The sequence below is a fragment of the Carassius gibelio genome, chromosome A4, assembly GCF_023724105.1.
Source record: "Carassius gibelio isolate Cgi1373 ecotype wild population from Czech Republic chromosome A4, carGib1.2-hapl.c, whole genome shotgun sequence".
NCBI lineage: Eukaryota > Metazoa > Chordata > Actinopteri > Cypriniformes > Cyprinidae > Carassius > Carassius gibelio.
The window spans coordinates 7,545,360-7,559,229 of NC_068374.1; the positions used below are offsets into that span (position 1 = coordinate 7,545,360).

The window sequence follows — 13,870 nt, forward strand, 5'->3', positions numbered from 1 at the left end:
AAACACGAAAAAAAAAAAATTAAGTTTGTCAGAGGAAAAAAATATATGAGTCGTGTATAGGTTTCATTTGAACGGATCAATCACCTATTTTCGTTTGCTGCATGTTTTTTTTTTTGTTTTTTTAAACATGCTAAAAAATAAATCAGAGTTTGTGAGAGGAAAAAAATTGGCTATAGGCTCAATCGGGAGAAATCAAACGTTTCCCTATCTGTGATGTTGCCCATTTGAAGCTTAACTATTATTCATGAGGTAAATAGGCTGTGTGCGTTTCAGTATTGATGAAAAAAAAGTATCATAATTAACAATATGTCAAAGTGCTCACGTCGAATGTCTGGTGAACGACTTCTGTTTCCATTATGTGCTTCTGTTTCCATTATGTGCGCGAGGCACCAGCACGATCAGCTGAAACAAATAATACTTAATTTTTGGTCACACATAAGGCATAATTCAAAAATGCTGGTTGTTTGAAAAATCAAGAATAATAACAGAGTTAATACTAATTATTGCTAAATGCTGGACCGTTCCCATTTCGCTCTGCATATGGAACCTGAAGATTTTTTTAAACCAAGAATGAATTGAAATGAAAATGAAATTAAAACATTTAGCTTATATATATATATATATATATATATATATATAGGCCTTATATTTATTTACTGTTTAATAAAAATAGCATGCATATGATCCTTTGTGTTAAGGTCTTCTTTTAATTTTTGTTTAGTAGACTGTAGTCTAAGACTATCCTACGTTTTAAAAATTAACAAATTGTAAAAAAAAGGTTTTTTTTAAAGGTTACAATGTTATATCATAATGTTATTGTTGTTTTACTTCCTTCTTTTATCTCATTTTACAATTACATTCATTTCGCAAGGCGTCCCTTTGCAGCAACTGGCGGTAGTTTCACGAATGATTTTAACACGCGACTGAATTTCAGTTACCACCACGGCACTGCCGCGGTGGTAAGCCCCAGAAAGGCTGGCCACCTACTGTATATACCACACTGCCAGCAAACAGAGAGATTCGGTCTGTCTGCGGTGACTCTTGTAGCGATTCAAGAGGTTTCATGTTTTCTGACACCTTTAAAAAAAAAAACTCCAAGTGAACAACGACCACAAAACACGCTGAGCATCTCAGAACAAAATCTCCAGATGCTCTCCTGAGAACCAGACTGAAAAACCTGATCAGCTGTCTGGACTTTTGATGTACCAGCAACAACCTGAACATTTCAGAAACTTTACAACATCACCTTTAACCTCATTTAAACACAATCCTCATAGTTGAAACACTTATTTCAGTGTCCTTCTGCAGTGAGTTGAAGTTCCCTTTTACACGAATACTTGAAGTATTTGACAGGGTTCCCAAGTCTCACACTTTGGTCGTAAGACTCACACAGTTCACACGCACACACACCACACTGTGTATTTCTCACGCTGGAAAGGCAATGCCAACCAAGTTGTCCTGCAAGCTTTATATATAACGGTGAATATAATGCGCTGAACACAAAGTGAAGTTTCCTGCCCCCAGCACGTATCTCAGATTGCGTTCGTTGCTAGGCAACATAGATGCGCGAGCACACAGAAGTTGACAGAACATTCTCGGTCACCGTACGTTTGTTACTAGGTAACCAACAACATCACGCAAACACACGTCGTGATGGAGAGGGTCAGTCGGAAGAAAGCTCTTCTAGAACATTTAACATACAGCCCATCGTACACATTATTATTGATGCAGCAAAAACTCTGCCACTACTTTGCAGCCAGACCAGAATCTTTGGCTCAGTTTAACTAGCTAAAGTTATCTGAAACTAAGGGAAATGTTAGTGGGTATGAGAAGGAATGAAGATGTATCTCTTCATTTTATTTTAAATTATATATTATACTGTATTAATAATATTTCTAGTTAAATTAAGACTACATGTATTAAAGCAAAGTGCTCTGGGTAATATTTTACATCCTGTCATCCTATTGCCATTTCATTTGTATTTTTCAAAGTTGTCATCAAAATGTGCAACAAACACTTACAACACAAAACACATTTCATAAACTGGAGTGTGTACTCTTGTGCATGCATGCACACACACACACACACACACACACCTTAATATACTAATATGTCCATTTGTTCACAATTTCCCACCACACAATAAATCATTATACCATTTCGTCTAGACACATTCAAATAGCAAAAATATTTGTTTTTCCAAACTATTTAGAGCAATGTTATATTTTTGTAATTTTTGTATATGTGTAATTTTGAAATATAACGTTAAAGTTAGTATAGTTAGCAATTAATATATTTAACCATTGTTGTAAATTCAATTTGTGCTGGTAAATTATGAACAATGAGTCAAATTGGGGGGCGGAGCTCCATTAAGCTCCTCCCCTAACTGCATGTGATCTCACTCTAAGCTTTTGAAAAAACTTGAGAACCCTGATTTCCAAAAAAAACACTTCCTTTCTGCATAAATACTGGCCACACAAACAGATGAGGAACACAACACAGTCCACTACAGCGAGAGAAACTAGTGTTAGTTTACTGAATGTGGAAATGAAAATATAGAAAAGGGTAAAACTCAGAGAAGAAGAAACAACATATATGTTTGATATCTAAAAATATATGGACGTCGTATGAGGTAAAGTCAGAACAGATATCACAGATTTCAACGCCAGAAGAATTGAGTCATATAGCATGGATAAAGATTCAATAATGGACTCAGAAGACCGAATAGAAAGGACTGTTGATATCTACGTCAGTGCAGAGACTGTAAGAGACATGAAACATAAGAAAAAGACAGAAGACTTCAACACAGAAGAACCCCGAACACCTCGACGCACAGAAGACTTCAACACAGAAGAACCCCGAACACCTCGACACACAGAAGACTTCAACACAGAAGAACCCCGAACACCTCGACACACAGAAGACTTCAACACAGAAGAACCCCGAACACCTCGACACACAGGTAACTGAGATTAAAGGACATTTTCTGATTATTCTCTCTCTTCCAGGTCCTCCAGTATGATCTGACATGCTCCATTTGTTGATGGTGGTTAATGCTTTATTTTTGTCCTGAAAGTGACTGATTGTTTTGCTAGAGAAGACACTTAATTATCAACCAGGATAATGAAGATTAATTTAAAGCTTCCTAAATATGGATTTTTGACCTTTAGTAAAGGTTTATTTTGAGACTTGTTCACGTTTTCCTCCAAAACCAAAAATGTATAAAATACAGGACATACAGTGAAACTCGGATGAGTAAATAATCAGGAAACCATTTTTGAGTGAACTGTTCCTCTGCATTTACTCACAAAACACAAGAACAAAAACCACACTAATAAACGTCTGACAAGCGTTAAAGTTAGTCTACAGTTCACATGTTTCAGAAGATGTGAGTCGTATGATATGAGGAAGTGAAGAGACTAACATCATATCTATGCTCTTCAGGAAGTGATGGTGTGACGATCTCCAGAGCAGCTGGTGTGTGTTTGGGGCTGATGTGTGTTCTTCTGATGACTGCAGTCATAGTGCTGTGTTTCATCTTCATTCAAGAGAGACAACTGACTAAGTTCACCAACATCACAGAAGAGAGAGACCAGCTACTAACCAACAATATGAGCCTCACTCAAGAGAGACAACAGCTGCAGACTAAGATCACCAACCTCACAGAAGAGAGACAACAGCTGCTAACTAAGATCACCAACATCACTCAAGAGAGAGACCAGCTACTAACTAAGATCACCAACATCACTCAAGAGAGAGACCAGCTACTAACTAAGATCACCAACATCACTCAAGAGAGAGAACAGCTGCTAACCAACAATAGGAGCCTCACAGAAGAGAGAGAGCAGTTGAAATCAGAAAGAAATGATCTTCAGAAGTTTGTGGGTAAGTTTCTTTAGTCTTAACTTGATTTAAAGCAGACTGTCCTGGATCTGTTGTGTAGCTAATGCCTGTAATTGACCTTTCTTTAACTCTTTATGTTTATAATGATTATTGATAGAGATGTCAGCGGAGTATAAATAATAATTTAAGCCATATTTTAAATTAACTTTATAAGTCAATATTCATTTAATTGAGCATAAGAATTTCTTCTTTATGGTTTTTGATTGCTAACACAATTCATGAAACAAAAGTCACCATTTTCTCACAACTGTAAGCACAATCTCAAAACTACACACCAACTTGTTCAAACTACTAATTTAAAATCAGATATTCACAGGTTTTTTTCAAATTGTTGAAGCACAATTTTGAAAACACTAAAGGCTCGGTTTTTCAAACCCCTTCACACAACACTACACCAAAGTAGCACAACACTTCTATACAATGTCTTAAAAACCTTATTTTGTTGTCATAAACACAACCATCATATGGTCTGACTCTGTTTGAATCAGTTAAACACTCCTGTGCTCAACCTAAAACACTTTTAGCACTTAACACAAAGTGTAAAAATAAATTCACCAACACCACATGACACCAATTGTGCAGACTGGTGAAAATATTAATTTATTTTCATGTACTCAAGTCAGTCAATACTGAACATTTCAACAAAACATTTTCCAGTTTTCATATATTACAGTATTACTGAACATACCATTGTACTCTGAGCTTACAGTAATACTGTAACAAATTACATATCCAGTTCAGTACAGAAAAAAAGAAAAACACTAAACACCTCCGCCTAGCTGGATCTGGCCACAGGGCCTCGTCAACATCACAGGCTATATTTTCATTTGCAAGGCAACGTGGGAAGAATCTTCTCGAGTGACGAATCCACCCTTGTATGGATGCTGGTTCAATTTGATCACATAGCTTGGAGGAAGCATGTGATAGCAATGTATTGCATCTGGTTCCTTTGGTTTGCTGCTGTGATGATATGGTGTAATCTGTCTAAAAATGTAAGAATGAGTTCAGTGTTGTAAGGACCCAAGTTGGCACGGCGGTGGAAGACCCCATTCTGTGTAATGGCAGCACTAAGGGTAATGTTCCCCCCACGTTGCCCTGGTACATTGACAATAGCCCCGTGACCGATGATGTTTCTTCCCCTTCTTCGTCCTGTTGTCAGGTTAAATCCAGCCTCAATGTAAATAAACTCATGCGGGACTTCCTCCGCATCCATTTGCAAAACTCTCTGAAATACAGCAAAAGATCACATTGTGTAGATCAGTATACTGTAGGTCTGCTATACAGTAAAATTACATGTACAGTAAAAGGTTATGTGTGCAGTACACAATACTACAGTCAGTGAACAAAACGTACCACCACAGATTCACGCCGCAGGACTTTCACCGTCTGAATTTCTTTCAAATGGCACTTTATACAGTCGTTTCATCAGACGATGTTTTTTAAGGATAAGGGCTATTGTTGACAGAGAGACCTGTTGGACATTATTGAAAATTAGGTGATCATTGACAATATGGACTTGAATTTCTCGAAATCTGACTGCATTATTGGCCAAAACGAGGTTTATGATCTCTCTCTCTCATGCTCCTGTGTGAATATGGGGCTCCTCCCTCCTTGGTGTTCACGACGTTCAATCCTATGTTGGCCAAACAAAATACACAGCTTACTGTATATTTTGGTACTGTATATATTCCTGTATGTATCATTTTAGAGTACATATACAGTAGTGTTGATATAGTACATGCAGTAAGCAATGGATTCTGTTGACTGAAGAGAAGTTTCTCACCTGTGCTCTTGACGAAATGTCGGAACTATTGATGCCACCTTGTACCTGCTTAGGTTAGGCTGTACTCTCAATCCAGCCTCCCTCAGTGTTAGTCCGTGGTTTATTACATGGTCCACAATTGTACGAATTTCTTACACAGATTTGGTTTTCTTCTTTGTGCATGTCCTACCCCTCCTCCAGGTCTTCCTCGTCCTCTCCCTCTCCCTCTTCCTTCACCTGGTACTCTCTGGATTCCCCCTCTCATCCACACTCTCACTCTCACTCTTCCTCTCTCTCTTCCTCTTCCTTCACCTGGTACTCTCTGGATTCACCCTCTCATCCGCACTCTCTCTCTTCCTCTCCCTCTTCCTCTTCCTTCACCTGGTACTTTCTGGATTCCCCCTCTCATCCGCACTCTCTCTCTTCCTCTCTCTCTTCCTCTCCCTCTTCCTTCACCTGGTACTCTCTGGATTCCCCCTCTCATCCGCACTCTCACTCTTCCTCTTCCTCTTCCTGGTACTCTCTGGATTCCCCCTCTCATCCGCACTCTCACTCTTCCTCTCTCTCTTCCTCTCCCTCTTCCTCTCCCTCTTCCTTCACCTGGTACTCTCTGGATTCCCCCTCTCATCCGCACTCTCACTCTTCCTCTCTCTATTCCTCTCCCTCTCCCTCTCTCTCTTCCTCTCCCGTTTCCTCTTCCTGGTACTCTCTGGATTCCCCCTCTCATCCGCACTCTCCCTCTTCCTCTTCCTTCACCTGGTACTCTCTGGATTCACCCTCTCATCCGCACTCTCTCTCTTCCTCTCCCTCTTCCTCTTCCTTCACCTGGTACTTTCTGGATTCCCCCTCTCATCCGCACTCTCTCTCTTCCTCTCTCTCTTCCTCTCCCTCTTCCTTCACCTGGTACTCTCTGGATTCCCCCTCTCATCCACACTCTCACTCTCACTCTTCCTCTCTCTCTTCCTCTCCCTCTTCCTCTCCCTCTTCCTTCACCTGGTACTCTCTGGATTCCCCCTCTCATCCGCACTCTCACTCTTCCTCTCTCTCTTCCTCTCCCTCTCCCTCTCTCTCTTCCTCTCCCGCTTCCTCTTCCTGGTACTCTCTGGATTCCCCCTCTCATCCGCACTCTTCCTCTTCCTTCACCTGGTACTCTCTGGATTCACCCTCTCATCCGCACTCTCTCTCTTCCTCTCCCTCTTCCTCTTCCTTCACCTGGTACTTTCTGGATTCCCCCTCTCATCCACACTCTCTCTCTTCCTCTCTCTCTTCCTCTCCCTCTTCCTTCACCTGGTACTCTCTGGATTCCCCCTCTCATCCGCACTCTCACTCTTCCTCTTCCTCTTCCTGGTACTCTCTGGATTCCCCCTCTCATCCGCACTCTCACTCTTCCTCTCTCTCTTCCTCTCCCTCTTCCTCTCCCTCTTCCTTCACCTGGTACTCTCTGGATTCCCCCTCTCATCCGCACTCTCACTCTTCCTCTCTCTCTTCCTCTCCCTCTCCCTCTCTCTCTTCCTCTCCCGCTTCCTCTTCCTGGTACTCTCTGGATTCCCCCTCTCATCCGCACTCTCCCTCTTCCTCTTCCTCTTCCTGGTACTCTCTGGATTCCCCCTCTCATCCGCACTCTCCCTCTCCCTCTGACAGCATCCATTTTTGTTGAAGACAGGTAAACTTACCTGTTGTCTTTTTATAGTGCTTTAACCTGATGTGTGCACACCTGGTGCCTGTGTTTAACCAATTGGTTCATGTGTGTGTTCATTTGAAAGCCTTTGCTTTGAAATTGCAAGGAAATTACATCATGATAAATCATGACTGTGTCAAATGGATACAAGTGTGTTTAGTGTTTTGCAAATCACTGTGTGTAATGTTTTGTAAAAAGTGTGAAGCTGACAGTGTGCTTACAGTTGTGCAAATCTAGGCCGGTGTTTTGCTCCTTGAATGTAAGGTTTTGCTAATTGTGGGAAAGTTCTAATGTTAGTGTGTAAGCAATTGAACAAAACTGTAAGTCAAAAACTTTATCTTTTGTGATAATCAGTCATTGGCCTCAGATGAGACACAAACCTGTCAAATACACAAAGTACTTCAGTGTCTAGAGAGCACTAATGAGATCAGTTTAAAACACTGTGACAGAAACCTTCCTTTGAGAAACAGGTTTCCTTCTGAAAGTCATTGTCTGTTACAGTATACAACATACACAGAGTCTACAGATACAGTGAAATTAAGAGATAAACTGTAAAACGCTCTTGCAGTAGATTAAAAGCACTCACAACTATAATAAAATATACACTACTAGTACTAGTAATATAAATAAACTTTTTAATTTGGTTTTCTATTCAAATTTAGTTCAAGTCCTAGTAAAAAAAAATATATTTATTATAACATTTATATTTCAGCTTTATTTATTTGTATGCACATCTCTCAATATTAATCCTACAGTGTGTTTAAATGTCACTGTTGAAGATTGTATGATCTCTGAATAATACGTATAAGTTTTTAAATGCAAGATATTTCAAGTGTAGCTGAAGTATAATTGCTATAGTCCCACTTTAACACAATCAAATAAACTTCAGTGTATCTTTAGTTACACTTCAGCACTAGTTCTGCACAATTCAAATGCATTCAGTACAAAGTTAGTTGTTCCAGTTTAGCAGACTTTAATTTTACCAGTTTAACACACCAAAAGTACAAGTGCAGTGTATTTTTATTAAGTACATAAATATGTAAATGTATTTGTAGTATACTTATCATGACATAAATGTATTTCAAATGCATTTTAGTGTATTTCTATTTCACTAGGGATGTCTCATCTGTGTTTATAGATGGATTGAAGTGCCATCAATCAACTCTTTACTTCTTTTCCTCTGAGAAGAAGAACTGGAATGAGAGCAGAAGATACTGTAGAGAGAGAGGAGCAGATCTGATCATCATCAACAACAGAGAAGAACAAGTGAGTGAGTGAGTGTGTGTGTGTGTGTGTGTGTGTGTGTGTGTGTGTGAGAGAGAGAGTGTGTGTGTGTGAGACAGAGAGAGAGAGTGTGTGTGTGTGTGTGTGTGTGAGAGAGAGAGAGTGTGTGTGTGTGTGAGTGAGAGAGAGAGAGTGTGTGTGTGTGTGTGTGTGTGTGTGTGTGTGTGTGTGTGTGTGTGTGTGTGTGTGTGTGTGTGTGTGTGAGAGAGAGAGAGACCAGATTCGTGGAAAGGAGCTCTTATTCACAGAATTCCGAAAAAAGATAATATACCTGACAACCCAGCAACATGGAGAGACATATCTTTACTCCCTACTATCTATAAAGTTCTTATGAAATGTATTTTGAACCGCATCCTGCCATGGCTCTGCGAAATGAACATACTGTCGGAAAAACAAAAAGCTTATATCAATCGTCAAGGCACGAACGAGCATGTTTTCTGCCTGAAAACAGCAATCGATGATTTTAAGCATGAATCCACCAAGTTTTATGCAGTTTTTCTAGACTTCTGTGATGCATTCGGCTCATTGCCACACAGCGTTATGATTAAATCTTTAGATGAAATTAACATACCTACACCGTATATCAACATAATTAAGGATATCTACAGAAACTCCTTTATCCAGGTGATCTGTGGAGACCAACTGACTAGACCAATCCAACTAAGAACTGGCATCAAGACAGGCTGCCCATGGAGCGCAGTAAACTTTATCCTAGCCCTTAACCAGTGGCTCAAATGGCTGTGCCTCTGCTCCTCCTCGCATATCAGATCGCCAAACCCTGTCCAGGCCTATGCAGACGATGTTCAGGTGTCATCCAGGGATGAGAAAGTGATTAAAACCATGCTCTCTCATACTGATAAATTCATGCGGTGGTCCGGACTAGAGGTGAAAAACACCAAGTGTGCTGTGTTTTACGAGAGACGCAGTGGAGGTAACAGGTGGTATCAAGCCAAGAAAGACAAGCCACCCTCCTTTTCCATCTTGGGCAATGAAATTAAAGTGTATGCGTGCCATGAAACTTACTGCTATCTCGGACACCGGTTTAACATCGCGGGTGAATGGGAAGAGCAAATACACGAACTTAGCAGTGAATACTGCACAAGACTGGACATGGTGGACTCATCCCCCCTCCCTGTTGCAATGAAGCTACAGGCCATAAGAGAGATTGCCCTTTCCAAAATACAGCATCTCTTCGCAAACATACATATTCCTAAATGCATATTAAACGAGCTGAATAATAAGACTGTAAGCTTGGTAAGACGCTGGATAGGACTAAATACACACTCGACAAGAGACGTGCTGTTCCACAGGTCCAGAGAGGGAGGGCTGGGCGTCCCTCACATAGAGTGGGTGTATACTGCCGCCAGAATAAGCAACCTGTTAAGGATGCTAAATAATGATGACGCAGCCGTGCGTGAGCTTGCCCGAGCCTCACTTTTACTACATCTAGGGAAACGCAAGGTCCCTCTTTGTATATTAGATGACGCCAGCTTCCTTGGGTTCAGAAGAAAACCCAGTGGAAAATTGGACACCAACACACCAGGCTTCGGTGTGCGCTCGGACTGGCTGGACCTGAATGACCTCTGTAACCATGCAAACATCCAACTGCGCTGGAGGAAAACAGCAGGACAGTCGGTGGAAGCCAATGAGAACATCTGCACGGATCCAACCATCACGGCAGAGGCAACCATTACAACTGATGACAACATTCAACTTCTTGATACTCAAAACATCAGAAGGACAATAATCGACCACTTTCACTTGCGTATGATACAACACTGGACAGGCCTACGCCTACAAGGACAACTGGCCTGCCTGCCCTGTGCTGACCAGAACCTATCACACACAGTTTTGAAAAACACAGCCCTACAAGATGACATCTACAGATTCACAATTAAAGCTCGTCTTCAGGTACTACCAACAAAGTCCAACTTAGCAACCTGGTTTCCATCTGCACATGAGCCGATCTGCCTGCAACATCACAGCTGGCAAAGAGAGACGATCGCGCACATCCTTAACGGCTGCTCTGCCTATAAAGGACTGTACATCGCACGCCACGACCGTATCGTTGCACTCTCAGCGAAGGAGCTCAGAGACAATGTCAGCCATACCACAATTCACTGTAACGAAAAGATCAAGACAGACTGGTTCCCCCTCCCACATGAACAGTGCGTTACATTGGAAACCGCCATAAATCACTTACCAAATACATCGGATATAATTGTAATTAATGAACACACCAAAGCTGTTACAATAATAGAAATCGGTTGCACTTTTGATGCCTACATGGACACCTGCTATGCTTCAAAACTGTTGAAATACCAACCATGGTACAATGTTTTTAATAACTCTGGCTACTCTTGTAAAGTTATTGCCCTCATTTTTGGTAGTTTAGGCCATGTGCACAAGTTGTGTGTAAGAGGCCTGCAGATCTGTGGACTACATAAGAACAAGGCCAAAAAACTGACGAGATATTGCTCTGTATCAGCAGTAATCGGTAGCCTCTACATATGGAGGCGCAGGTGCCACCTTTACCCTTAATGTGCAAAATGGACTGAGATATTGGTTGCTGCTGTACATCTTTCTGTCAAATTTGGATTAAGCCATGATATATGCTTATCTTTTAATCCAAATAAAGAATTTAAATGTGTGAGACAGAGAGAGAGAGTGTGTGTGTGTGTGTGAGAGAGAGAGTGTGTGTGTGTGTGTGCGAGTGAGAGAGAGAGAGAGAGAGAGTGTGTGTGTGAGAGAGAGAGAGAGAGAGAGAGAGTGTGTGTGTGTGTGTGTGTGTGTGAGAGAGAGAGAGAGAGAGAGAGAGAGAGAGTGTGTGTGTGTGTGTGTGTGTGTGTGTGTGAGAGAGAGAGAGAGAGAGAGAGAGAGAGAGAGTGTGTGTGTGTGTGTGTGTGTGTGTGTGTGTGTGTGTGTGTGTGTGAGAGAGAGAGAGAGAGAGTGTGTGTGTGTGTGTGAGAGAGAGAGAGAGTGTGTGTGCTAGGGGTGGGCGGATTGATCTAAATATCGATAGTATTGATGAAATCACTGGTATTGGTATCAGATCGATACAATTGTAATTGAATCGATATTTTAATTTAAATATCTCTCATCTACGTTCATTATACTTTGCTCGTGTCTTCTACCTCTACAATCCTGAGCAAACGCTGCTTATACATCCTGGCCCACTGTGCTACTCCTTACTCTCCTTTGATTCGTCTTTGTGTCGTCACGTGACTCACTGACACAACGCGACGAGGAGCAGCGAACTGAGTGAGCGAAGCTGCTAGCACATTGAAGTCCAGAAGGGGGGCTCAGGGAATGTAATCTTCAGTAATAATTGTGTGCACTTTATTTCAATTGCTTGGAGTAAGGGGAGGATTCATTTTCTTTTCTTTTTTTTTTAAAGGTTGTAAAGAATTAATTCTACAGTGCCTAATAACTAAGAATTTTGTGGACTTCAATACATGAATACAAAATATTGGCTAAATAATTGATCATTCATCCACCTCAGAAATAATGACATAGACCTACTGCACTCCCCTACACAAAAGTTTTTTTTGTTTTGTTTTTAGTAAAAAGTATTGTATTGGTATCGGCGATGTGTGTGTGTGATCGCGGTGTTTCGTTTTTTAAATTATAGAGAATGTGCTGAAATGTGTCTGTGCTCGTGTTATAAATCATGTTATTGTTTCTCTTCTCAGGATTTTGTGAAGAATATTTGTGGTTCTGATCATTTCTGGATTGGTTTGACTGATGTTGAAGAGGAGGGCAGATGGAAATGGGTTGATGGCAGCACACTGACCTCTGGGTGAGAAATCACTGAACTGAACTGATTATTATCTAATAAATGATTGTCTCAGTCAATATCATATCACACAGAAAGCAGCTCTGATCTAACACTGATCTGTTGATGCAGGTTCTGGGCGTCTGGAGAACCAAACAATCAGGGAACAGATGAAGACTGTGCTAACACTCGTTCATCAGGATGGTTTGATTCTCCATGTGATAGTAGTCTTAAATGGATCTGTGAGAAGAGTATCCTTAAATGATACATTATAATAAAAATGTACATATATGCATTATGAACAAACAAATATGTCGGTAATTTAACTTTTTTTTTAATGACACATTACTTAGGTTATTCTGTAAAAACAACTAAAAAATAAATAGAAAAAAAACATTGTAATATTACAATTTTCATAAAACTTTTTAAAATCATTTTGTTTTGAATTTTTAGATCAAACAGCGATGTTTAAACAACAGCGATGTTTCTACAGACTGAAATAAAATCAGAAATACACTGATATAATAGAAATATTCATAAAAACAGCATTGATCCAATATTGTTAACCAAAATGATCTTGATTTTAGGAGTATTACTCAGTACATCAGTAAAGTTTGATGTGAAATGTGACTCTTGCAGTTTTTTTGTAATTACAGTATGACAATAAACATGATTTACTTGTTTTCAAAAACTGGTTTATTTCCTGAACCACGTGAAGATGGATATAAATGGAAAGTTGCATAAACAGCTTCTAATGTTTGACTGAGAATATGAACAACAGTCTGACTGTAGAAATCAGGATATGATCTAACAAATAATCTTCTTTATAAACACTTTCTAGCATCAGTATGATCGGTACATCACCAAATATAAGGAGAGTAATTCATTATCACTATATGAAACAATATACATGTTATTTATTTATAACATCTTTATGACAGTTTGTTTTATGCTAGTGAAAGAAAAAATTGCTTACACAGCAAGCCCAGATTTCACCCCAAAATGACTGACAGTTCATTTAAAGTCCAGCCTCATTAAAGTGAGTGAATAATGGACTGAAGGAAGAGCATCAGATGCAGTCGCTGCTAAAAACTGTTCATCCGTCTGAACTTCTGATGTAACGTAACATGTAACATGGTTATTAATGGTCATTGTGTTTTTGAGGAATACCTGAGGGAAGGGAAGAAGTTATTGTGATATAATATATTCATTTGAACCTTGTTTACCACACCAAGCGTTGTTGAAGATCAAGTTCCTTTCTGCATAAATACTGACCACACAAACACAGATGAGGAGCACAAGTCCACTCCAGGAGAGAAACTAGTGTTCTTGATGACAACAAAACCAAAAGAAAATTACAACCTGAAAAATGCAGAGAGAAAATGGAAAAGGGCTTTGCAAATATTGACGCAACTGTAACACTTGTGTACTTTTTTTATTCATTGTGTTTCAGTTGTCGTGGTTCCGG

General features: G+C 40.0%; 1 protein-coding gene across 1 annotated transcript; it reads left to right on the plus strand.

Annotated features, from left to right (window-relative positions):
* The first annotated feature begins 2,476 nt into the window (after positions 1-2,476).
* LOC127981504 (uncharacterized) lies at positions 2,477-12,667 on the plus strand. The gene is made up of 5 exons (XM_052585504.1): positions 2,477-2,962; positions 3,445-3,885; positions 10,108-10,538; positions 12,320-12,426; positions 12,535-12,667. Exons 1-5 carry the CDS (start codon positions 2,689-2,691, stop codon positions 12,665-12,667), a joined length of 1,386 nt encoding a protein of 461 aa, XP_052441464.1. The 5' UTR covers positions 2,477-2,688.
* Positions 12,668-13,870: the final 1,203 nt, after the last annotated feature.